Source organism: Cibotium barometz, chromosome 38, assembly GCF_041138505.1.
Source record: "Cibotium barometz isolate CiBa-2024 chromosome 38, ASM4113850v1, whole genome shotgun sequence".
Taxonomy (NCBI): Eukaryota; Viridiplantae; Streptophyta; class Polypodiopsida; order Cyatheales; family Cibotiaceae; genus Cibotium; species Cibotium barometz.
This window is the reverse complement of record NC_141083.1, coordinates 42,255,339-42,281,518: the sequence shown is the minus strand read 5'-3', so window position 1 is coordinate 42,281,518 and position 26,180 is coordinate 42,255,339. Positions and strand designations below refer to the sequence as shown.

The following is a 26,180-nucleotide window of genomic DNA, read 5'->3' as shown; positions in this document are numbered from 1 at the left end:
CATATTGGAAAAACAAATCCCTAGAGGGTGTAACATTGAGGCTATGATGGAGGCTTGCATCATGTTGGGATATCAGATCTCTTAGGAGCAATCCAGTTTTCTTTTGAAGGATGATAGAGACTTTGTTGTGTAATTTACTAAATGAAGTGAAATGTGGTAAGCAATGGGTTAGTTTGTAGTTTTGGGGCAGCAAGTAGTTTTGATGGATGTAAAAGACATAGTTGTGAACTCAGCTTTCAGTTAATATATACTAGTACTCAACCCGCGCGTTGCTGCGGTACGTAAAAGACATTAAGATACGAAACGCAAGAATGAAAGTCGGAATACGAAGGGCCAATCGAAAGAATTGGAAGCCAAAATACAAAGGGTCAATCGAAAGGATTTTTTACTCTTATTTTAAAAAAATCTAGAATTTCTCTTTTCTCTCGTCTCCTTATACCTTGGTTGTTCATGGTTAATATGTAATATATAGATACTTATTATTTAAAAAAAAAAGGAAACGAAAGATTTTTTGTTCCTTATTTTACTCTTCTCTTTACTTTAGCCATCACTCTCTGAGACACACTTTCTCTCTCTTACACGCACACACTGAGCTTGAACGCAAAAGCCTCTTGTTTGCGAGAGGGATGGCGACGTCCTCTGCTTATCCTCCCCCGCCTCCCTACTACAGGCTATATAGGGACTACCTGGATGACCCGGACTCTGCTCCTCTCCCTCCACCTCCTATCGAGGGTACCTACACCATGTTCGGGGCCAATTACACAGTGAGTCATGCCTGATCTCTTGTTCTCTTTGTGCTCGTATCCGCGTATGCGGAGTTTCATGCCCTTCTTCATAGCATTGGTCGTACGAACCTTTTATACATACGATGGTCGTATACATGCTTTTTTTTGCGCTGAATGACCTCAATCTATGCAAGGGAATCGGTGTTATTCTGAGCTTATCATGGCATTCAAAATCAAATGCAGTTTACTATGTAAAAATTCTCTTATTCAGTTTTGATGCCATATAAGGTTGCTTACACATAAGGTCTGTGTACATGGGGTCTGCTTTGGGCTGCACCCATATGTTTATTTGATGTACATTGTTGAGCGCTTAGTGGTAGTTGCTCGGGAAACACCTATACTTGCTCATGCCCAAGCTCAACACATAGGTGTCATTGTGTTTATGCCATATGGAAAGCTGGCTATGTGGTCATTCAATCTCCTTGGGATTAGTTCAAGCTGTAAAAGGCCATACGCTTCTTGGAGTTTGCAAGTTCTTGTTCCATATCTTTTTTCTTATTGTTGGCACCTTTTTGTGAAAGAAATTTGAAACCTTGACCTTTATGTGCAGACAAATGATTTGCTTCCAAGCTTAGAGGAGCAAGGCTTGCGTCAATTGTACCCCAAAGGACACAACGTAGGTGCGCTTCTGGTTATGTTTCATCTTTTCAAAAATGTGCATCTTTGTTTTGAATTTAAGGGTTGTAGCACTTACATATTTTGAATTATTGTTGCACATGCTTTTATTGGATATATAAGGATGTCTTGGCTCAAGTTTATTTTAGGATTCTCCAAACTATATTGTATTCATGGCTTAGAGAATCTTCTCTTGTCATGGTTATTTTTTTGTTATTTACATAGCTTCGTCTTTCTTCTGGCTTAAGGGTGTAGATACTACAAATTGAGAGTGGTTACGGGGGATGAAACTTGCCTGATGCATGCTTTCAAACCCTTGTTCAACCCCAGCTCCATGTGTTTTGCTAAGGCAGTGAGGAAACTTTGAGGCAAAAGAGTTGGGTAATTTGTTGGGAAGCTCTTGGAGTTGTCAATTGCTGCAAGATCAGAAAATTTGTCGATTGTGAATTGTGTGCTTGACAGAGAGCTACAAAAGAGCGGATTTCCTAAGCATTTTTGGAAACATCCCATTCCCTTACTTTTTCAGGGGCGAGGCTAATTACGTGTGCACTGATTACATATCCCAGATAGTGAATTTCTTCTACTCCAAATTCACTCTTTTTTGCATTGATTTAGAGCTCATTGTCTCGCAATCGTTGCAAGACCTTTTTAACATCGTTCTCATGCTGCTTTGCAGTAGCAGAAAAGATGAGTATATTATTTAGAAAGATGAACACACACTTTCCTATGAGCTCCACAAAAACCTGAGACATCATCTTGTTAAACGTCGCCGGTGCATTGGTGAGGCGAAATGGCATCACCACAAACTCGTAGTGGCCACATTCAGTCTGAAGGCTGTTTTTGGAGTGTCAACTAGAAAGATCCGAATTGACGATAGCCACTCTTGAGATCTATCTTTGAAAAGAACTTTGTACCATTGAGTCGCTCAAGGATATACTCAAACCTGGGCATTGGGAACTTGTTTTTCACTGTGAGCTTATTGAGTGCCCTGTAGGCTACGCATAATCTTGCGTCAAAGGGGTTGTTGGTTGAACAACAGACTGTTGGCCATGGACATAGATCAAAGCACACATTCGGCTCCTTTTCTGATGGCTCTTTGGGCCTTGATATATGAGATGAGTTGAATACCGGGGATGCTCCTATCCTCGCAATTCAAGACAGGCTCATCGACAATTGTGAACGTGTCATGCCTCCAATTAGGAATGGGTACATAATTCCTAAGCCACTGAATGTCGAGAATCATATCAGACCCAAAAAAGGTGATACAAAGAAGTCTCGCTGAAATGTGGCCTTTTGAACCTTTAATTCAAACTGTTGAGCCTTATGGGAAATGTGAGTGTGAACATCGGGTGTGAACCTGTCCATGTCTAGATGATGGGCTACGTGTCAGAATATGCAGCGGAAATGATAACCAAACTTGGGTAGACAAGAGCAAGTAGAATGCAGAAAATAGACAGCACAAGAAACACAGAGAGATAGGTGTGTAAACTCTACTCTATACACAAGATCCCGCAAAAGACTGAATGAGGAAGTGGTGGGGGCATGGGGCCTATTTATATGCCCCATGTGAGCAGTCGGCCAGCATTGAAGGGCCTCCACGACTGCATGAGCAGTCGGCCAGAAATGAAAAGGTCCACGACTGCATACATCTAGTCGGCCAGCAATCCAGAAGCCCACGAATGATGTGTGGGCAGTCGGCCAGCCACAGGACTGCAGATGGGACAGTCGGCCAACCACTAAGTGCTCCTGCCAACCTCTGGCATCCCTCCACACCACTGGAAAAAACGGAAAAAATAGGGAAAAATACGGGGAGTGAGGAAAAATGATAAAACACCTTATACAGGGCGGGCACACCCACAACAGAGGCCCTGGTGTATAAATATAGACAGGAGATGACTTCTAACACCCCCTCTCAGCTCTTGGCCTTGAAACCAACCCAAGGGAGCTGGAGTGCCGCCTGAGCGTAGCCTGAGGTAGAGACTTCGTGAAGAGGTCCGCCGCGTTGTCCTCCGTCGAACAATAAAGTAGCAAGATGTCACTAGCCTAGATCTTCTCACGTACAAAGTGATACTGTATCTCTATATGCTTGGTCCGGGCATGGAAGACCGGGTTCCGAGCAATAGCTATACAACTCTGGTTATCGCACTGGATGATTGTGGGCTCCTTCTGTGGAAACCCAATCTCGCCTAGCAGCCTCCGCAGCCACACAACCTCACAAGCAGCACCACAAGCAGCCGGGTACTCTGCCTCTGTCGAAGAAAGGGCAATAGTTGGCTGCCTCTTGCTACTCCAAGAAACTGCTCCTGAGCTGAGGGTAAAACTGTATCCTGAAGTAGATCTCCTCATGTCCGGATCTCCTCCCCAATTTGAGTCACTCCAACCTTGGAGCCTGACTCCATTCCCTCCTGTGTAAAAGAGTCCCAGATCCTTCGTACTCTGTAGATACCGCAAGATCCGCAATCCTGCATCCCAATGAGTCTTCAATGGTGTCTGCATAAAAGAGCTCAATAGTCCCACGGAGAAGCTCAAGTCCAATCTGGTGTTCAACAACCAGATCAATGAACCAACCAACTTCCGGTACTGCGAGGCATCAACTGGCTCACAAGGATTAGTAACGGTTAACTTTGTGTTCGGGTCCATCGGCGAAGTAATAGGCTTGCAGTTCTCCATCCCAAAGGCCTCAAGCAACTCATGAACATACCGCTGCTGAGAGACGAAAAACCCCCTCTGGGTTTGCCAGATCTCCAATCCCAAAAAGAAGTGGAGTAAGCCTAAGTCGGTCATCTCAAACTCCTTTGACAAGGCAGCCTTCGTCACTCTAATGTGCTCCACATGACCGCCAGTGAGAATGAGATCATCCACATAAAGGATGAAAAGCCGCGTTCCCGAAAGAGATACAGGTTCGGATCTGCAACCGATCTCTGAAATCCAGTCTGAATAAAGAAGGAATCAATCTTCTGATTCCAAGCCCTGGGAGCCTGCTTAAGACCATACAAGGCCTTACGTAACCTGTAAACCATCCCTTCAGATCCTGGAACAATAAAGCTTGGAGGCTACTCAACGTACACCTCCTCCTGCAGGTTACCATTAAGGAACGTAGATTTTACATCCATTTGATACACGGGCCACCTCTGAGAAGAAGCAAGGGCAAGAATGGTCCGAATCGTGAACATCCGCGCTGTCAGTGCAAAGGTATCCTCGTAGTTGATGCCTAGCCGCTGAGCATAACCTTTAGCCACAAGTCTGGCTTTGTGTTTGTCCACCGACCCATCAGACGCATATTTGGTTTTAAAGACCCATTTGACACCAATGACTGACTGCTTCGACGGCCTCGGTACCAACTCCCAAGTGTTGTTCTTCTCGATGGCATCAAGTTCCACCTGCATGGCTTTCCTCCAAGTATCCTGTGAACCTGGCCAGTCTCTCGGTCCTGTAGAGCAACTGAATGCTCCTCAAATTCCACCCAAAAGCCAGTCTTGCATACTTCATGCACTGACAGAAGATGAAAACCCAGAGCAGGGACATAAAGAACACGGGAAGCATGCTTGCCCCCCTTGCCATCGGGAATAATCTCCATCCGGCCCTCGCTATGTATCGGAATAGTGGAGTTATCACCAATAAAGATGCGACCTGATTGCCGTTTCAGATCCAGAAAGAAGTCACGGGATGGAGTCATGTGCTTGGAAGCACCACTGTCAAGAATCCATTCCTGGGTATCCTTTGCGGTGAAGCCAACTGCCTCCTCGCTCGAAGATGATGAAGCATCGGAGTCCACCATCTCTAAGTGCACAAATGCCGGAGTCTTTTCAGCTTGAGGCTGAGGAATCAGCACTCTTCCCTGTCCGCTTAGGGCACTTCCTCCAATAGTGGCCTTTCTTGCCACAATCATTACAGGATCTTTCGGCCTTCAGCTTCTCTCGTTCTGAATCAGGCTTCTTCTCAGAAGACTTCTCCGGTGAAGCCTTCCCTCTACCCTTTTGTAAATTCAGCATTAAATGCTCAAATAAATCCTAATAAATGCTGTGTTTTTCCCCTAGCAAGCTGGGGAGGCAGGCGCTTGCTTCTAGAAGGCTGGGCATAGCCTTTGCCCACAATCCATGGGCTGGGCAGCCCCATACTTGCCCTACAGCCCTATGAAGGCTGTAACCTCCTGAAAATAGCCTTATTCTTGCCTTAGGACTGTCCTACAGCCCTTCCATGGCTGGTGGGTCCAGCCTGGGCCTTCTTGGCCCTCATGGGGGTGGTTGTACACCATTCCCATGCCCACACTCAGCTCCGGGGTAGCCCTATGGGCTGGCCCCTTGTCCTAACCATTATCTACTCAGTGATCTGGCATCCGGTACCATACCAAATACACAGAACCACTGACATCATTCTAGAGGGAGACTCATAGCGCGGACTGGCACTGTTTCATGTGCAGGACAGTGCACATCTGACCTTGGACTCATGTGCAGGACAATGCACACCTGACCTCGGATGACTGAGATGGATCCCTGGTTGACTCGTCCCGGACTGGGCTCACATGGGACCAGTTCACCATCCCAGATCCTGCACCTTCTGTACAGAAATGTCTACGTGGCATCCAAGTGCGGGATGCACGTGACATCCCCTTCTGCTTAACTTGACGGAAGCTGCATAGCCTCCAAATAATCCGTCAATAGTGCCGGATAGTCTTCGAAAAATTCTTTGTCGAGCCATACCGCTTCATGAGTTCCTCGGTCCTGAAACTTCGTGAGGAACTGTCTTAGTCTTCGGCCTGAGCCATGCTTGAAACGGTGCAAAAGGATCTGTTCTGGAACCATTACTTTTGCTTCATCAACAATGTCTGGTTCCGCTTCGTCTTTGACCTCTGAAGGGAGTGGACCTGCATATGGCTTTAACCAACTGACATGAAATACATCGTGCATAGTCCAACTCGGAGGTAGCTTTAACTGCATAGACACCTCATTAATCTTTTTCTGGATGGGAAATGGTCCGAAGCTCCTGAAAGACAACTTTGGGCATCGCTTACCCACCTGTTTTAATCTTTGCTTCATTATCCGAAGATAAACCCAATCTCCTTCCGAAAACTTCATATCCCTTCGGTCTGTATTGGCCTGTCGAGTGTAGACCTCTTGTGCTTTAGCCAATCTGTCTTTTACTGACTCTAGGATCTCCTGGTAAGACGTCGTCACTCTGTTCGCCTCCGGTACTGAAGACGAAGTCCTGGTTAACAACGACTGGAAAGGTCTTCCAAACGCTGCCTCATATGGAGTCCTGCCAATAGCTGAAGAAAAAGAGTCATTAAAAACAAGTTGAACTAAAGGCAAAAACGATTCCCACTTACCTTACTGATCGTGGACATAACACTTCAGCACATCAAAGGCCAACTGGTTGTATATCTCTGTCTGGCCATTTGTCTGTGGGTAGAATACACTGGAAAAATTCAACTTAGTACCAAAATTATCAAACAATGCCCTCCCAAAATGACTGGTAAACTTGGCATCTCAGTCTGACACTATGGTCCTAGGAATCCCGCCAATCGGGTACCAATGCCGAATGAATAACTGGGCAACATCCTCGGCGGTCACATTGGCCCTGCAAGGAATAAGTATAACAAATTTGCTAAACCTATCAACAATAGTTAAGCACTGCATATTACGCTTACTCGGACTGGGAGGCAGGTTTGTGACAAAGTTCATCGAAATGTCCTGGAAAGGACCCTCAGGAATTGGCAAGGGCTGTAACAACCCTATCTTCTTTCCACGAGGAGCTTTCACCTTTTGACAAATGTCACAGCGTTGTACATATGTAAACACATCACGCCTCATCTTTGGCCAATAGTGTTGCCCGTATCAGAAAATGGCATGGTTCTGTGGCATCCAATGCCTGTTCCCACTGAGTACCAAATTCCTCGGAATCCGCGTACGTGTGCTTCATGTCCTCTAGTCTTGTACTAACAAGGTCAAGTCTAGTGGTCTGAATTGTAGATACTTGTCCCTTCCTGCTCAAAGCATCGGCCACTGGATTGGCCTTTCCTGGAAGGTACTCAATCATACCACCGAACTGCTGGAATATCTGACTCCAGCGGTGTTGTCGATCACTCCACTGTGCACTTGGCATCGTCTGAATCCAGCGCAATGCCTGATGGTCAGTGCAAACCTCAAAGTCACGGCCATACAGGAAATGTTTCCAATGTTTCAAGGCCTATATAAGTGCTAGGAGTTCACGATCATAGTCTGAGTAGTTCTTTTCGGCGGGCAATAACTTACGAGACATGTAAGCTACTGGATGACCATTCTGTTGTAATACACCTCCAATTGCGATGTTACTCGCATCGGTGATCACTTGAAATGGTTCGTCCCACGAGGCAAGGGCTAAACAAGGCGCTTCTGACAAAGCTACCTTGAGGTTCTGGAATGCCTCCAACGCTCGTGGAGTCATTCGAATCTTTTGCCTTCTTGTTTTTCCTCCCTTTAGCAGATCGGTGAGATCTGCCGAGAGATCCGAAAACTTGTCGATGTGGGTGGAATATGCCTGGCATATACCCACAAATGATCTAATGTCATAAGCTGTCTGAGATACTTCCCAGTTAACAATCTCGGCCACTTTAGCCGGATCAAGTCGAATGCCTTCAACACTAATTATATATCCCAAGTAATGCACCTGGAACATATAAAATTCCGACTTCTTTTCATTGACGTAGAGCTCGTTGCTTTCCAGCAACATAAGGACTTTCTCCACATCAATGTCATGCTGCTCAACTGTAGCTGAAAATATGAGTATGTCGTTCAAAAATATGAACACACACTTTCCAATCAAATTCCGGAAAATACGCATCATCATGCGATTAAATGTAGCTGGGACATACGTCAAACCAAATGGCATGACCACAAATTCATAGTGGGCCCGTTCTGTAGTACGGAAGGCTGTCTTGGGGATGTCCCCCTCTACAATCCGTACCTGGTGGTACCCACTCTTTAAATCCAGTTTGGAGAATACCTTTGCTCCATTCAGCCTCTCGAGAATATAGTCAATTCGAGGCATCGGGAATCTGCTCTTGATAGTCAGCTTGTTGAGTGCACGATAATCGACACACAACCGGGAAGACCCATCTTTCTTCTTGACAAACAAGATCGGTGTTGCAAATGGCGACACGCTGGGGCGGATGAAGCCAGCTTGCAACAATTCTTGGAGTTGGCGGTCCAACTCCGATTCCATTGCCTTAGAAAGGCGATACGGAAACTTGCTCGGGGGTTCCGAGCCTGGGAGGAGGTCAATCCTGTGATCCTCCGGTCTAGACGGGGGGAGCTGGGGAGGGAGGCTGTCCCGAAGAAAAATCTTCATGAACTTTTCATGGAGAACCAAGTACTTCTCGGAAGCACTGGCCACCGTCTGGGCTGTCTGGATGTAAATCATCGCACACTGTACGCCTTTCCTGACTGCTCGCTTAGCCTGCAAGTGGCTTATGAGCGGAAAGTTTGGAATACCTGGCTCACACTTAATGGTCACCGGGGTGTTAGACACATTCCGATTGATCTGGAACGTGTGCTTGTCCCACTTGACATCAGGAAGAAACTTGTGAAACCACTGGATACCCAAAATTATGTCTGCTCCTACAAGAGGGGCAACCATAAAGTCACGCACAAACTCTATGCCCCGAATCACTAACTTAGCACCTAGAGCTTCATACTTGACGCTCGTTGTCATACCTGTGCTAAAACCCTCAACCTGTTTGTCCACCGGAGTCAGCTCGAAACGGGCACGCCTAGCGGCCTGTTCTGTGACCACATCCTCCGTGCTGCTGCTGTCAAACAAGACAACGACTCTCTGGCCACCTATGTAGCCAAAGGACTTGAGCAATTCGTTGCGCTCATACTCCTGGTCATGGGCGCCCTTCTGCTTATCTTCGAGCTCTTGGCTAAGAATTGCTCCAACTGAAGCACCAGGGTTTGAAGAACTAGGGTTAGCCGCTGGGGTCTGTGTGGGAGCTGAGCTCACCACGGAAGCTGTGGAGGCGGCGGTGGTCTTTGGAGGCTTCTTCGGACAATCTCGAGAAGTATGTCCTTTTGTATGACAAAAGAAACATCTACCCTCCTTCTTGTACTACTGAGAAAGCTCCTCACAGCACTCAACTTGCCACCTGTCTTGCCTGCCTCCGCTTTCTGGTCTGGAGTAAGCTTTGATGCATTGTTCGAGTTCTTGGAGCCAGAGGCTCCCGGGCTCTGTCCTGGGGAAGACCCCGTCTGGTTCTGGCTTTTGCCCCCCGAGGTGTTAGCTCTGGGAGAAGCCGGCTGGGAAGTCTTGGGCTTGCCACCATTGTGTTTCATTTCTGCACTCTGCGTAAGCGAGAGTGCGTCCTCAAAGGTGGCTGGCCTAAACATACGCACCTCCCATTGGATTTGTGTGTCCAGGCCATACAAAAACTGCCCTTTCTTGTCCGTGTCAGATAAGCCTAATTGCAGACATAAGGTCGAAATTTTATTGGCAAACTGAAGGATTGGTTGCGCGTTCTGACGCGCTCCCCTGAACTCGTCTTCGAGTCGCTCAAGGTAGTGGGGCGGTGGAAACCGCTGCTTAAGGTCGCGGACGAATTCGTCCCACACATAAGCTGCCATACCTGCTCTGGTGTGGGCATGAGCCCACTGAGTCCACCAAGGAATGGCCTCACCTTCCAAGTACCAACTGGCTAAGATCACTCTGTCAGTATCTATTTTCCTAACTGCAGCAAAGTAAGCTTCAAATTGATGTAACCATGAATAAAGAGTTGTGGAATCGAGTTTACCATTATACTTACTGAAATTCATTTTCTCGGGAAAATGATTCGGGGGCACCGCCGGTGTCAATCTGGCGTCCAAAACTCTAAGGTAACGCTCGTGTTTCATGCGTCACATGGCGTCGTCTTCTTGTTGTCGGATCTCCAATGCACGCATCTGCAACTCAAGCAAGGAGCTTGGCTGCGGGCTGTGACCCCGCGAGAGGGTCCCTGTGACGAGGATCTGGTATCTGGGATACGGAAGGAGAGGGAGGAGGAGATGGAAAACGCGACGTTGGGAACGCTCCTCCAGAGCCAAGATCCGCGCCTTCTGCTCATCCAACTTGGCTGTCTATTTTGCGAGCGAGTGCTCGCATCATGGGCTAGAACATTTCTGTGACATTCAAGCCGGGTGCCCTAACTGGGTTGCGTGGTGCACTCTGGTCCCATGGTTCTGGTTCTCTCTCGTCGCCGAAGCTCGCCATAGCCAGAAAATGCAATTCCTTTCCGAAACGCAATCTGACCATCCACTATCTGTGTGGGAGACTTCGAGAGGCTAAAAACCAACCGTCCTTCGAGGAACAGGAGTCACTCCGAAAGGAGTAGTCCACCGGCGTCTAAAAACCAACCACACGAGCGAGAAAAAATTTTCTGGTTTTCTTTGCTGAATCTTTGTCCTTGAAGTAGGCTCTGATACCACTGTAGTATGCGGAAGCTCCGGAGAAAGATCGGTACTTCAAAACTCAAAAATCAGCACTCTTTTTGTGACTGAAATTAACGCACAAACTGAAAGGAGATGTGCAGAAAATAGAGAGAGAAGGAGGAGATGGACAGGACACAGTATTGGGTCCCAATTACCCTCTGTAGGGCCCCCACCACGGATGGTGTATTTGCTTTATTAGAATGATGTAAATCTGAAAACAAATACAGAATTCTTGACCTTTTCTTGGCTGGGAAAACCCTGCCCTTGACCTCCAGAAGTCCACCCCTTTGCTTAGCAATCTCCTTGGCTTGTCTGGCCCTTGATTGGCTTGAGCTCTTGGTGAATACTGAGATGAATGATGGGATTGTGGACCTCTCCTATTTATACTACTCTTCAGGGGCAGTCGGCCAGTATAAGAGTAGGCGGCCAGCATCATATTCCCACGACTGAGTAAATTCAGCATTAAATGCTCAAATAAATCCTAATCATGACTCACGATTGTGACTTAATCTCTCTTCATTACTCTTAATTATCATTAATTACTCTTAATCATTGAAGGGACACCAGTGAAGGGTCACACCCGGTCACATGGGTCATCACCAAAGGACACATCTCTTCAAAGGGACACATCTATTGATCAAAGGACACCTCTCTCCGTTATAACTATTCATTCAAGAATCACACCCTTTCATCAGGGATGTGCCTCTTCATTTGTACCTTTTCAGGCCCTATTTGACAAGGCCTTGTGTCTCAATGCAAACAACATAGCTTTCCGCTCTTTGCCTCATGTTTACTCAAGTATTTAAGCATTAAGATATTTTGATCATGTTTAATTAAGCTAAAAGCTTAACAGTGGTATTAGAGCTAACAAACTCCAGCCTATAGGCCTATAGGATGCCCACAGTCAAACCCTAACCCTAAAAATCAGAAAACCCTAACCCTAAAAATCAGCCAGCCCTAATCCTAAATCAGCCTTAGCGAGTGTTGTATGGAAGAACTAGAGAGAGTGCCCCTTTCAATTTTGGCCCCTTTGCCCAATTTTACCTGATTTATGATTTTTTCCCCAATATGCTCTAAGCCTCTTCTACAAAGAAAAAAAAAATGATGGGTGGCGAGCTGTAGCGGCTAGCTTCACCACTAGTTTGTGGCCTTGACACATGCCTGATATGGCTCCCTCTCCTAGGCCTCGAATGCGGCTCGCATGTCCCTTTAGGCTGAATCGGCTCTTTCTAACAAGCGAGGCTTCCCAACCTTAGCCTTTTACATTAAGGCTTTTACAAAAGCCTCCCCACAGGCTATGTAAGCAGCCCGCCCACCTCAATAGGCCTCTCACGCACCTGCGAGCTACATTTAAAAAAAAACATCGGCCAACCTATATAAAAAAACAGAACAACGAATAGCCAAAAAATAAGAGAAAAGTGGCGAATCGGCCAGCCTCTCAATAGCCATGCAGGACCAACCGTCGCTGCACTTGCAAACGACCAATGAAAAAAAAGGAGCCTTCGTAGCAAACCGCTCCCCCTTTGCAATGCGGCCAGCCCAAAGAGAGAGAAAAAACCCACTTGCATCATGAGCCTGTGCTTCTACATGAATTTCAAAACAAAAAAACGTGTGCCCCAGCTTGTCACATACACAGCACAAGTTTCCCCAAGTCTTCATTATTTGCAGCTTTTGCTTAGTGCCCGACTTCTGTAATACATGCATTCAGTCGGGCTTCTTCAAACACACATCTCAGGCTTCAGGATGGTCTATAACAGCATCGCCAGCTTGCAACCTACCCTTTCAAGTTCACAGTATGCCTCTACCTCACCCGCCTGCTGATGGTTCTCACTAGGGCCCAAAGGCGTCAGTACCCACAACCCCCAGAGCCTCAACTTGCAAAGTCTTCATCTCAGGCTACTACTAGTATGGAGGACAAACCCACCAGCCTGGCAATCCAGCTCCTGTAAGATCTATGTCTAGTGCAATAGTGGGCCTTATAGGTGTGTGCTTCATTCGAGTTTTGGTCTCCTACCCTTTTTTTTTTTGCACTTCTTGGAGTCTCTACTGCAAGGAATTCTTCACATATACCAATATTGTTATGCACTTTTTTTTGTATATAGGTTGAGGAGCAGGGGCCATGAGTAGTTCATAAATAATGGAATGTCTATGACATGGCTAAGGATTCTTATTATTAAATATGGATTTACCATCTTGAATCCATGCTTTGTTTTATAGATTGTGAAATCCTTATAGAGCTTTACGTAGCCGCTCAGTATAGCTTGTGCAGATCCACATGGTTATATGTGTCTTTGGGTTTCACTTGGATTATCATGGTAATAACCACCCGGCATGATCATGGTTATACCTATGAGCGGGTTTCCCTTTCATTATCATGTTAACCACCTTGCATGCTTTTTCCAACTTTTGGTCTTTAATGTAGGCAAACTATATTGTGTTATTGTTGACTTTGTCTCTAGTTGGCAGATGTCTTTACAATCCACATGCTTTTTGCTGAAATATGTGGGCCTCTCCCCTTTTGGCAATTGTAATGCATCTCTTAGACAATGTTATGTGACCAAGATAGGTAACTTTTTTACCATTAGGGGGGTTATTGTACCAGTGGATTGGCAATAGGCTTTGCAACAAATGCATCAAGAGTTTCAACAACAACTTCAAGAGTCCATGGCCACATTGGCTTCTCAGATCCAGCAGTTGCAAACGGATCGCCATTCTCATATTAGTTTTGTGCCAGCAGTTGACATTATAGCATTAATACCAGACAATGAAGACAACACTTCCCTTGAGGTGGAAGGTGATGATCTTAAGACTCTTTATCGTCTTTTGCAAGCTAGTAAAACAAAGAAATTGAAAGTTAAACCCCTAGAATCTTATGGAGGACAACGCAATAAGTGTACACTTAACAATGGCTTTACAAACTTCGCCTGTATTTTGACTTGATGGTCCTTACTGATGCCAAGAAGATTACATTTGCTGCGTCCTTACTTAAGATACTGCCTTACTTTGGTGGCAACGATGACAACATATTGGAAAAAGAGTTATGACGTGGGAAAAATTTGAGCGGGTCATTCGTAAGCAGTTCATTCTTGCCAATGCGGATTTTCAAGCTCGAACTCGTTTACGCCACTTAGACCAAATTGGTTCTTTGGCTTCTTATATCTCACAGTTCACTAATCTGATACTAGAGATTGATTCTTTGTCCCCAACGAATGAGCTTCATGCCTTCATTGAAAGTTTAAACCCTACTTCTTACCGATGTGCAAAAGTACAACCTTGTTGACCTTGCTACTGCCATTCATTATGCCGAGCGTGTAGCGAATCTGAATCCGAATTCTCAAACATCGGCCTCTCAAGGTTATTATGGCAATGGTTTACGTATGACTCGTGAAGGTTATCAATAATTCTCATTGGACAACTTTCAATTCCAACCCAACTTCCCTTGGCAACATTTGCAGCAACCTCGTTGACAAGAAGGGTCATCTTTTAATCATTCTTAGCGTCAATAGTTCCTTCAACCACGTGCAGACGTGACCAATCTCGCACTCCTCGTTCTGCAATAGCTTTGCCTTCTCGTGAACAACAAAAGATTGGATTGTGCACAATTTGTAATAGCAACAATAGATGGTTTGAATGCCCTAAACGACCCAATGCTTATCAAAACCATAATGTGGAATCTTCAACTTCAAAAGACTATTCCGATAATTCAAAAGAAAAACATGCAGTAGCTGATGCACTTCATGTTAGTCCTAACCTTGATACATATATGGCAAACTTTATTGAGTGAGTTGATGACAACATCAAGGATTCTTCCAGCATGACTTCGGAAGAACAACAAGATGATGTTGAAAAGACCTTGGATTCTTTATCTCAAGATGATGAGTCACCAATGATGGACTTCTTTGAAGACACAGAGATTATGAAAGCGGATATAACACTAGTTTCAAACTTACCCACATGGGATGACAATTGATATTAAGCAAGAAGATAAAGTTTTCAACTCTGCAGAGAATTTCAAGCATTCTTCTAACAACTTGGATGAGTACTTTACTGCTATGAAGTGGAACACTTCACCAGATACTATTCAAGTATCATTGAGAGAATTCATGGTTGAACCTTCAGATTCTTCTACATCGCAACATAGCCAAGTCAACTTCAAGCCCAACATTTGGAAGCAGAAGACATTAAAGAATGATGCTACAACTTGGAAGTTGGGATTTAGTGTTTAAAGCACGATAGCAAGACAATAGAGAAAACGTCTTCAATATTTCTCAGTGCAAGCTTCACCACAAGCATAAATGGCCTAATGACGAAGATCTTTAGCAGAAGTCTCTTATTTAGCTGGAGTTTTATTTTAAGTGGGAGAAAATGTCACGATTGTGACTTAATCTCTCTTTATTACTCTTAATTACTCTTAATTATCCTTAATTACTCTTAATCATTGAAGGGACACCAATGAAGGGTCACACCTTGTCACATGGGTCATCACCAAAGGACACATCTCTTCAAAGGGACACATCTATTGATCAAAGGACACATCTCTACATCTCTACGTCCAAAGGACATAACTATTCATTCAAGAGTCACACCCTTTCATCAGGGATATGCCTCTTCATTTGTACCTCTTCAGGCCCTATTTAACAAGGCCTTGTGTCTCAATGCAAACAACACAACTTTCCGCTCTTTGCCTCATGTTTACTCAAGTATTTAAGCATTAAGATATTTTAATCATGTTTAATTAAGCTGAAAGCTTAACATCCCCCCTGTACGAACAAGGAGGACAAGTTGGATGGAACCAACTATGCCCATTTGGAAGCTGAATATGCGGATCTGGTTCATCCATAAGGGTTTGTGGGAGATTGTTGAGGGCAGTGAGAAGAAGCTTGAGCGTTCTCAAAACTCGAGGCGGTGGACCCAGGTTCAGGAGGATGAATTCCTTGCGGAATTACAAGACTGGAAGGATCGTGATTCGAAGGTACACTTAGTGCTTGTGCGGACCATTACGAAAGAGGTCTCACCGGCTGTGGAAACTCTTACTAGTGCACATCAAGTTTGGTCCAAATTGGAGGATCTCTATGTCCGAGATTCATCAATGCAGGTAGTTACTTTGCAAGGGCAACTCTGCGGTCTGTTATTTTCTATTCGTAGTTCTATGTAGTCGTTCCTTATGAAGGCCAAGGTTATCCATGACTTGTTACTGGCTATGGGTGATGCCTTGTCCTTTGCTCAGTTGGCGGCACTTATCCTTGACGACCTCAGCTTCCTTCTCTTGGAAGAAGAGTCCATGCTCGTTTCTCAGGGTAAGATCAAGGTGTCTCTTAATAGTTCAGATCATGCACTTGCTTTCGTATAGAAGAAAGGTTGGAGTCGGTGCTTTTCGTGTGGGAAGAGAGGCCATTTGTCTAAAGGACTGCTTGTTTAAGAAGAAGGACAAGACGAAGGGCAAGTCTTCATCTCAGAAGAATGGCAAAGACACAACACAGGACATTGATACAGATACTTCTAGTGACTCATCTAGGGCTCCTAGGGCGCTTTCGGCTCGGGAGGACTAGGATGGTGTTCTTCTCTAGTATACAGATAGTTTTCCCCATGTGCTTCTAGCCAGAGGAGGCTTATGGACGGGAGAGGGGGCTGTATCTGGTGCATGGGAACCGTGAGTAGGAGTTCCAAGCATAAAAAATCCAACAGGACAAGGTCAACTTTGGTGTAGCGAAGACTATGGACAACATTTGTTCCAAGTTCATTGTTCGAGGTTTTGGGACGTGATGTGTTCACAGTCCATTGTTAGGAGGTACTGGGTGCAGTGTGTCCGCCAGCTCATCATTCTATTGTTGGAGTTCACTACACATTGGTGTGGAAATTCGGAGCTAAGCAAATTTCTTTGCTGTTCGTGGTGGCATTGTGTTTCAAGGAATCAGATTGGCAGGTGCTCTCTCCGAGGTGATTCCGGTATCTGCAGTACCGAGGGTCCATGCCTCTAGTACCGTTTTTGTCATCTTGGAGACAGTATCGTCGAGTTTCACAAGCTGCTGAGATCTACGTCCCTGTCAGGCAACATGAACGTGGGTGGAGTGAGCGTGGAATGACGTGCACCCGCCACCAAATCTATGGCATGATATGCTCACCTCTTGCTGTTCTGTAACATTAGCACCCGTGGACCGTCATTCTGGTCAAGGGATTGAAGCGACCAATCAAGAGGTCTATGAGTTGCTGTCGTGGGAACGCATGTGCTCTCAATGGGCGGAGAGAGATGGCGCGGCCGGCTAACTGTGACAACATTGGGTAGAGCAGGAGGTGGAGACATGAAGCGAGGGACACCTTCTGCTAAAAGAATTTTATCTTTAATATTTTAAGTTCCTCTTTCATGTGAATAGGATAGATCTTGGCTATCAGTGGGCTAAGACTCCAATATTATCTTGTGAGTACTCTTTACAAAGTTTTCAATCAAAGAGAGAAAGTGTGTGTTTTCAAACTTTGTAAAGGATTTAGACATTGCTTTTGAGCTTCAAGCCAAAAGTAAGATCCATCGTCTTCATTAATCATGGCTTCTTAAGCAAAAATCGATAAATTTGAAGGAGAGGGCTTCCACACCCGACAGACGAAGGTCAAATTCACCCTTATGAGAAAAGGGATGTGGCAAACGGAAAACAGAAAAAGTCAACAACTCGAGAAGGAGAAGTTGCTTGCTAGTCAAAGACGAGAAGATCCTTGCTATCATAGCCTTGGGACTAAGTGACTCATTTATCCATCATATTGATGGGTGTAATATATCACACGAGGCTTAGGTACATCTTGAAACTGTGTTTGTTGCACAAGGAAAGTGCTCCAAGTTTAGGCTTCCTAATAAAGTTTTTTGAGCTAAAAATGAAACCAGGAAATTCCCTCTCCTTACATTTAAACTCAATGAAAAGTATGCTAATATAATTGACAAGTATCAAAGCTATCATAGACGAAGACATCACAATTGCAGTCTCATTTAAAAGTCTTTCAGATGAAGAGTATGGTAATATTGTTACGACTCTTACAAATCTACCAACATCAAAATTGGTGGATATTGAAGCTTCCCTCTTAGAGGAGGAAAGAAAGATCAAGTAAAGAAATTTCAGCTCCAATTATAATGAAGGGGAGACTTATTTCACGAAGCAGAAGCAAAAGGGCTACACCAACACTAAGAATTACTCCAAGGGCTTCACCTACAAAATCAATAATGGATGTGGATTTTGTGGTAAGAAGAATCATAAGGAAGAAAATTATTTCTTGAAGCAAAAGACCAAAGCTTTGATTGTTGTAGACAATTAAGAAGAAGATAATGAAGTGGAGGCCTTACTAGAAGAGGCCAATCTTATGGTTGACTTAGATTGGGTATTTTAGGCTACTCTTGCTACCGAGGACCTGTTAACCTCATATTTGACAAGCAACCTCCAACTAGGCTTTGTATTAAACCTGTGGGCATTAGATCTCTAACGTATTTAGATATGTATCACTTGATAGAACATATGTGTATCTAGCATTGTATCAATCTCTAGGCATTAGAACATCTGTTGTAAGGGAGATGTTGGAGATAACACATGTTCTCCTACTATTTATCATTGTACGGGTTCCAAAGTTAGAGGGTAGTGTATAGCCATAGCGTGTGAACACTCCTTATGAGTGTAGTAGCTTATTTATGTGTGTTTATGTGTGAATAGCCTCTTAGACTTGGATATGATATTGTGCAAGTGTCTAAGAAGTTTTCTTAGGGAGACTTGGTTTAGATTTGATTGAGTCAAAAGATAAGGCTAAAAAGCCTATAAAAGCATATATTTGGTGGGGGTTTGAACAATTAATCAAATCATCATTGAATCGTGCAATTTGCTCAAATGTAGGCTTTGGAGGATGAAACTCCATCGTGGGTAAGAGAGAGAGAGAGAGAGAGAGAGAGAGAGAGAGAGAGAGAGAGATAAACCAAGTTGTAGAGAGAAATGAAAGTCGATTCCATGATGATTTGATTGATTGTTCAAATCCCCACCAAATACATGCTTATAGGCTTTTTAGCCTTATCTTTTGACTCAATCAAATCTAGACCAAGTCTTCCTAAGGAAAATTTTTAATTACTTGCACAATATCATATCCAAGCCTAAGAGGCTATTCACACACAAACCCACATAAATAAGCTACTACACTCATAAGAAGTGTTCACACGCTATAGTCTATAGCCATAGTGTTCACACGCTATGGCTATAGTCTATCCTCTGACTTTGGAACCCGTACAATAATAAATAGCAGGAGAACATGTGTTGTCTTCAACATCCCCCTTACAATAGATGTTCTAATTTCTATGGATTGATACAATGCTAGATACACAAATGTTCTATCAAGTGATACATATCTGGATACATTAGAGATCTAATGCTCATAGGTTTGATACAAATCCTGGTTGGAGGTTGCTTGTTAAATGTTAGGTCAAGAGGTCCTTGGTAGCAAGAGTAGCCTAAAAAGCCCAATTTGAGTCAACTATAAGATTGGTCTCTTGTGGTGAGGCCTCCACTTCATCATCTTCTTCTTGATTATCTTTAACAATTAAAGCTTTGGTCTTTTTCTTCAAGAAACAGTTTTCTTCCTTATGATTTTTCTTACCATAGAATCTACATCCATTACTGGTTTTGGGTGAAGCCCTTGGAGTAATTCTTGGTGTTGGTGTAATCCTTTTGCTTCTGCTCCGTGAAATAAGCTCCCCTTCATTGTAGTTAGAGCTGGAATTTCTTTGCTTGATCTTTGTTTCCTCCTCTAAGAGTTGGTAGATTTGTAAGAGTCGTAACAATATTACCATACTCTTCATCTGGAAGACTTTTGAGTAAGACTGCAATTGTGATGTCTTCGTTGATGGCAACTTATATACTTGCCAATTGTGTTAGCATGCTTTTCATTGAGTTTAAATGTAAGGAGAGAGAATTCCCTGGTTTCATTTTTAGCTTAAAAAAATTTATTAGCAAGCCTTAACATGGAGTAGTTTTCTTGTGTACCAAACACAGTTTCAAGATGTATCCAAGCCTCATGTGATTTATCACACCTATCAATATGATGGATGAATGAGTCACTTAGTTTTAAGGCTATGATAGCAAGGCCTTCTCATCTTTCACTAGCCAAGCAACTTCTTCTTCCCGAGTTGTTGACTCTCTCTCTCTCTTTTGTTTGTCACACTCTATATCCTTTTTCTCATAAGGGTGAATTTGGCCTTCGTCTGCCAGGTGGGGTGTGGAAGCCTTTTCTTTCAAATTTATTGATTTTTGCTTGAGAATCCATGATTAAGAAAAAGGATAGATCTTACTTTTGGCTTGAAGCTCAAAAGCAGTGTCTAAATCTTTTACATAGTTTGAGAAAATATACACATTCTCTCTTTGATTGAAAACTTTGTAAAGGGTGCTTACAAGATAATACGGGAGTCTTAGCTAGTGATTGCCAGGGTCTATCTCATTCACATGAAAGAGCAACTTAAAATATTAAAGATAAAAATCTTTTAGCCCAAAATTAATGCAGGTCAATATTTCTTCTTCGTGGAATGTTCCTCCAATTAATATTGTTTGTCCCGTAGTGAGTCCTGTGAAGACTTTTAATTCTCTTTTCTTTATTCTTTTTTTTTCTTCTTAAAAATAAAAACCTTGGAAAGGCTTTTTATTCTTTTTTTTTTTTTGGGATTAAAAAAAAACTCTATTTCTCTCTCTTTTAAAAAATAAATAAAAAGGGATAAAAAATCTTATTTAGAAGGTGTTGCTCGTTTCGTGTCTCCACTTGCTGCTCTACCCAGCACTGTCACAGTTTGTCGGCCACGCCATCTCTCTCCGCCCGTTGAGGACACATACCTTTCCATGACAATAGCTCATAGACCTCTCCTTTGGTCGCTTTGACCCCTTAACCAAGCTGACGGTCGACTGGTGTTGATATTGCAGAACAGCAAGAGGTGACCATATCGTGCTGTAGACGTGGTGGAGGGTGTATGTTATTCCACGCTCATTGCACCAATGTTTGTGTCGCCTGACGGGGGCGTAGATCTCAGCAGCTTGTGAAACTCGATGATACTGTTTGCAAGATGATGATAATGGTGCTAGAGGTTTGCTAGCCGCTTTGACGTGCTTTGTGGGCTGCGATGGCTGCGCTAAGCAATGGACTATGAGACTTGAGTGGTGCTTAGAAAGAAAGTCTCATAAACGAGGCTCTTTCTTTGTTAGCGCCGAAGAAGAAGCTCATAAGCCCTTGTAGTTATGGTAGGTAGCGTTGAAGGCTGAGGATGCCACGATATTTTAAGGCTCTGATACTAATTCTAAGCTTATGGGGTTAGCTCAAGTACAGGCTATGGAGGATGAAACTCCATCGAGAGAGAGAAATGAAATGAAATGATATATTAACGTCTTCAGAAGGCCAAAATGACCTATGAGACCAAAAAGGTTACAACAATTGGCACAGCCGGCTGGCCTAGCTTCCTAGAATAGAGTTACCCGAGAATCTATTTATCTGGCCAGGGGATCTGATACAATGTCTGTGTAAGAAAAGCTAAAAACAGCTAAACAACTAACTAAAACTGAAACAACTATGAGGAAAAGTAAGGTACTAGGAGCTCCTAATGGATAACATCTGGGAGGAAAACTCCAGCAACGAAAGTAAGCATCATATACATCACTATCCAAAGATGTCTCTCATCGGTCGATGGCGGATATCCTCATTGTCCTTCATGGTGTGTACTCTGACTGGACGTCTCCCATGCCGTGCTAGTATGGTCCTGATCCTCTGTTGTAGTCTCCGCTGGTGTCGAGATGGGCCTCTCATCTTGGGGCGCCTGGACCGCCCCAGCTCTATAGCCCGATCAATCACTGTACCTCTGGTGCGGCTATACTCTGGGGCTAGCTGCAATGCCTGCTGGCTTGACTGCTCAATCTCTGGTCGAAAGAAGTATGTAATCTGCCTCTGTAGGTGTCTCTCCCTCTCTGATCCCCTCCCTCTCAAGAGACTCTCTCTATGTCTACGTAGCTCCAGCAAGGATAATCGGAGGCATCTCTGATCCTGGTATCTCATGACTCTAGAAAGTGGTCCGAAACCCTCTCTGAACAGGCAGTGAAAACGGCCTCGTATCTCATAATATACTGGACAGTGACATGTGTAATGTAATTCTGTCTCTGGCTCCATGTGGCACAGCTGCTGACAAATCCTGGCCTCAGCTGGTACTCCTTTGAATCTACCAGTCTCAATCTCTAGCTGGTTGTGAGGATGTGCGCATTTGACCAATAGCACACCGTATCCCATGAGAAAGATGAGTATCCATGTAGCTGGGTCTAATCACAAACCCATCCTCCGTGAGCTGGAGAAGATGATCTCTATAGAAAGCCATCTTCGTATCAAGCTCGTGTGTCGGCTGTATCCATGTCCTCCTAGTGTCCAGCTGAGTCAAGTCCTGCCTGATAAGTCTGGTAATCTCTGCCCGTGTGAGAGGGAGGGAGGGTGCATCCAGGGAGTACTGAAATGGAGGTAGCCTGTCCATACTAAAGCCATGCAGTTGGAACCAAGCTGTCGTCTGTGCATACCAATACGATCCGTCTCCCTGTGATGCCAACTGTCGTGAAGACTCTAGGGCTAAGCGAGCATATCTGTCTCTAGGGAGAGCCCAAGTGCTATGTATAAAGGAGACTGATCTAGTGAGTGCGTCTACTACCAATGGGGGGGCGGCCATCTCTGCACGGATAATATCATGTGGTACGGAGGCCTTGGCCCTAATCATCCGGGAAATCATAGAAACCAAGGGCTTCTCCATACATCTCCATCCATCAGTGCTACCAGCTCGGCTGTGGTGATCCATTGAGGGTCCCCATATCTCCACTCCATACAGCATGGCTGAAGTGACCAAAGTGTCAAAGAGACAGAGCTTTGTTCGAGGTTCCTGAAACTGAACCTGCGAACACATCCTCTCTAGTCTCCCCAATGCTGCATAAGCTCTGGTCAATCTGGTCTCTGCTGCTCTCCTCAAGGAAAATAGTGGGCCACTAAAAACCACACCAAGGTAAGTATATGCATCTGTATACTCCACTGTCTCTTGACCATATGTAAAGGTGGGTACTGACCTCCTAACCCACTGTGCTGTGGTGTTAAACACCATCACCTTGGTTTTACCAAGGTTAACAGACAATCCACTGTCCTGTGCAAACGTGTGCAATGCATCCAAATGACGCTGCATCCCCTCTGGAGAATCTGAGATCAGCACAATATCATCAGCATACAATAACAGCGGAATCCATGTCTCTACTAGCTGTGCTCCTCTGTCACCCTCCCGCTCTACATAGTCCGAAACCTCATCCACATACATCCCAAATAAGGTGGGAGAAAGGGGGCAGCTCTGTTTCACCCCAATAGTGGAGTGAACCATCTCAGATATACCCTGAGTAGTACGTACCTGCCCCACAACTGTCGTGTATAAAGCCATGATTCCCCAAATCAGCTCTGTGGGCACTCCCATCTCCTGTAGTCTGCGCATCAGTCTGGCTCTCCGTACTGTGTCAAAAGCTTTGCGGAAATCCACAAAGCAATAATAAATTCTCCCGCCATATAATCTGCCCTCCTCAATAATAGCTCTGAGTGTCAAGATATGGTTAAGAGTGGAGAAACCTCTCCTGAACCCTACCTGCCCTGATGCACGTATACCCAAGAAGCATGGGATCCCCTGACTTGAAGATAGGCACAATCGTGGACATATTCCAAGTCTCAGGAAAACCCTCACACATGGCTCGGTTAAACATCATAGCAATAAGCTCTGCAAGCATATCTCTGGCATGAATAAAGTGTTCTGCTACCAAACCATCATGATCATATGCTCTCCCAGTCCTCATCCTGTCAATAGCTTTCCTTACCATCTCAGCAGTAAAGAAAGCACATGTCTCTGGGCATGGCTCCGATGGGTTTGGCAGGGGCGGCTGTCCTGGTGCTGTGTACAGGGATGCTGCATACTCACCCCAAATCTCTGTGGAGGTAATGGCTGGTGATGGTGAATGCTCATGGAATAGTCTCCATGCCTCGCCTGAGTCCTGACTCATAAATAATTGATACAAATCCCTCTCTAACTTCTGTCGCACTAGGTGCCGGAAGGTAATCCTTGACTGTCTGTGAGTGGTAACACCCATGAGCACCTCTCTCTGTAATCTGATCCTCATCTCTCTGCACTCCTCATCATACCAGCTATTCTGGGGCATGTTCCCAGATCGTCTCCGTGTAGGCTGACTATGGGGATATGCCTCTGATGCTGCAGCATGAAGCGTCTCTATCAATATCTGAGTGAGCTCATCTAATGGCCGTCCCGGCTCCTCGGCACATAAGCGTCTGTATATCTCATCCGTGTACATAGTGTCAGTCTCCCTCGTAAAGGTATAACGAGTGTGTGTGGAGACCTGTCCCAATGGAGCGGTGTTGAACTGAAATGTGAGAGTGAAGGACAAGATAGCATGATCCACTGCTATTCCAACCGGCCTAGTGCCTACCATAAAATCCTGAAAAGAGGGAATGAGATTGGGCTGAGCCATAACATAGTCCACTGTACTAGCACCATGCCGATGTGGAAAGCTAGTGAAACCGCCCGATGTCGGGAATCTCTGTAGGCCATTCAAGATGGCCAATCCATGTGCAGTCCCCATGTCTATCAAATACCGGCCATACACTGTATGTTCCTCATCCTATGAGAGTCTATATAGGCCCATATCCCTAACATCAAGCTCCCTCAACATCTCCTGTGAGGTATCATAAAATACTGTCTGGTTATGGGCGGTCCTGGCATTGAAGTCCCCCAGGAGAATGATGTCACCATCCCTGGAGAACTCCCAAATGTCATCATCCAAAATAGAAAAGGGAGACTGCCCGCTAGGTGATGCATACAGTGATGTACTAGGAGCAAAATAGCATATAGCAATGTAGAGATATCTGCCGGTCTCTGCCCTCACTCTAACCCACATGTACCTAGCTTGCTCATCTCTGCGGACTATATGTATCAGTGGCTGTAGCTCCTCTCTAAACAATACTGCCACTCCTCGTGAGCCCCGTCCTCTATGCTCTGAACGAGTCTCCTGTCTACAAGTTGTCTCCCATCACTAACATGTGGCATGGACTGTCCAGGAGCCTGATGCGTCTCACAATAGAAGATGATGTCCCTCCCAGTGAAACTATCCTCAAAAGCCCCTACATCAAGGCGTAGAGATCCATTACAATTCCAAGTAGCAACTTTGAGTGTAGTCCCATAGGTCTCGCGCCGTCATGAAGAGCGCCTCTCCATAATCACCACTCTACCATCTCTATAGAAGGCCACTTTCCCTTTCTCTCAGGCTGTCCTTATCTCGGGCATAACTTCTTTCATGTGGGCAAGTTGCGAGAGTGTGAGGTCATCTCCAAGAAATATTCCCGTCTTCTTGAGTGTAGGACTTCTCTTCAAGAAGTCCTTCTTCGCTTCCATGGAGGGGAAACGAATGATAAGTGCTCTCTCCTTAGAAGATTCGCCACTACCTTCTCTCTTCTTTCCCACTCTCCATGCCTTTGTGTGCGTGGCTTCAATGCCCATCATAGAGAAGAGCTCCTTGGTTTTCCCTTCCGCATCATCACGGTCTTTTAGACCGGACACTCGTACATGTAAGGCCCGGGTCTTTCTCCTTTGCTCCTCTTCAAGGGTCATCATGATGATGGTGGGAGTGGGGATGGGTGGCGATTCTTTACCTTTCCCTTTCTTGGCGACCTCGATCCATTTGTCCGCCTCGTCCATCTTCTTTTGTGTCTTTGTGATCACCTCCACCCTGAACATGTCTTCTCTTTATGTTGCTCCTCCTCCTCTCGAATGATCCTCATTTTTTCCTTGATGGTATTCAGCTCTTCAATAAAGAAGGGCTGAAATTTTCCATCCTCAAGCTTGCCTTTTGAAGTGGCTTCCAACTCTTTTTTGAGGGTTGAGATTTCAGCCGCTTGACTTTTAGCATGCAATTTGGCCGTTCCTCCTTTAAGGCTGAAATCTCAGCCTCTTGTTTGGATGTTCTCTCTTCGAGCTCCTGGATTTTGTCAAATCTCTTCTCGATTTGGAGAGGCGGTTTATGATTGCAGTAACGGAAGAGTCGATCATCTTCTTGTTTTCTTTGATAATTGTGCCGAGCTTGTCCTCCACCTTCAAGAGCTCCTCTTTAACTCCGGTCTTGGCCATGACTTTTTGCAGAACTTTCCACAGCCAATGGACTGGAAAAAGAGAGAGAGAGAGAGAGAGAGAGAGAGAGAGAGAGAGATAGAGAGAGAGAAATGAAAGTACTCAAGGAAAAGCAAATTGCACGATTCAATGATGATTTGATTGATTGTACAAACCTCC

The 26,180-nt window shown here is 44.8% G+C and overlaps 1 protein-coding gene across 1 annotated transcript in view; it reads left to right on the top strand.

The window, feature by feature from the left end:
- Positions 1-538: 538 nt before the first annotated feature.
- The window catches only part of LOC147616736 (mediator of RNA polymerase II transcription subunit 7b-like), a 39,466-nt gene continuing 13,824 nt past the window's right edge, over positions 539-26,180 (top strand). Inside the window, exons 1-2 of the mRNA XM_086777801.1 lie at positions 539-764; positions 1,336-1,405. Of these exons, the coding sequence (XP_086633927.1) occupies positions 627-764; positions 1,336-1,405 (208 nt within the window). The 5' untranslated portion in view covers positions 539-626. The remainder of the gene's footprint in view (positions 765-1,335; positions 1,406-26,180) is intronic.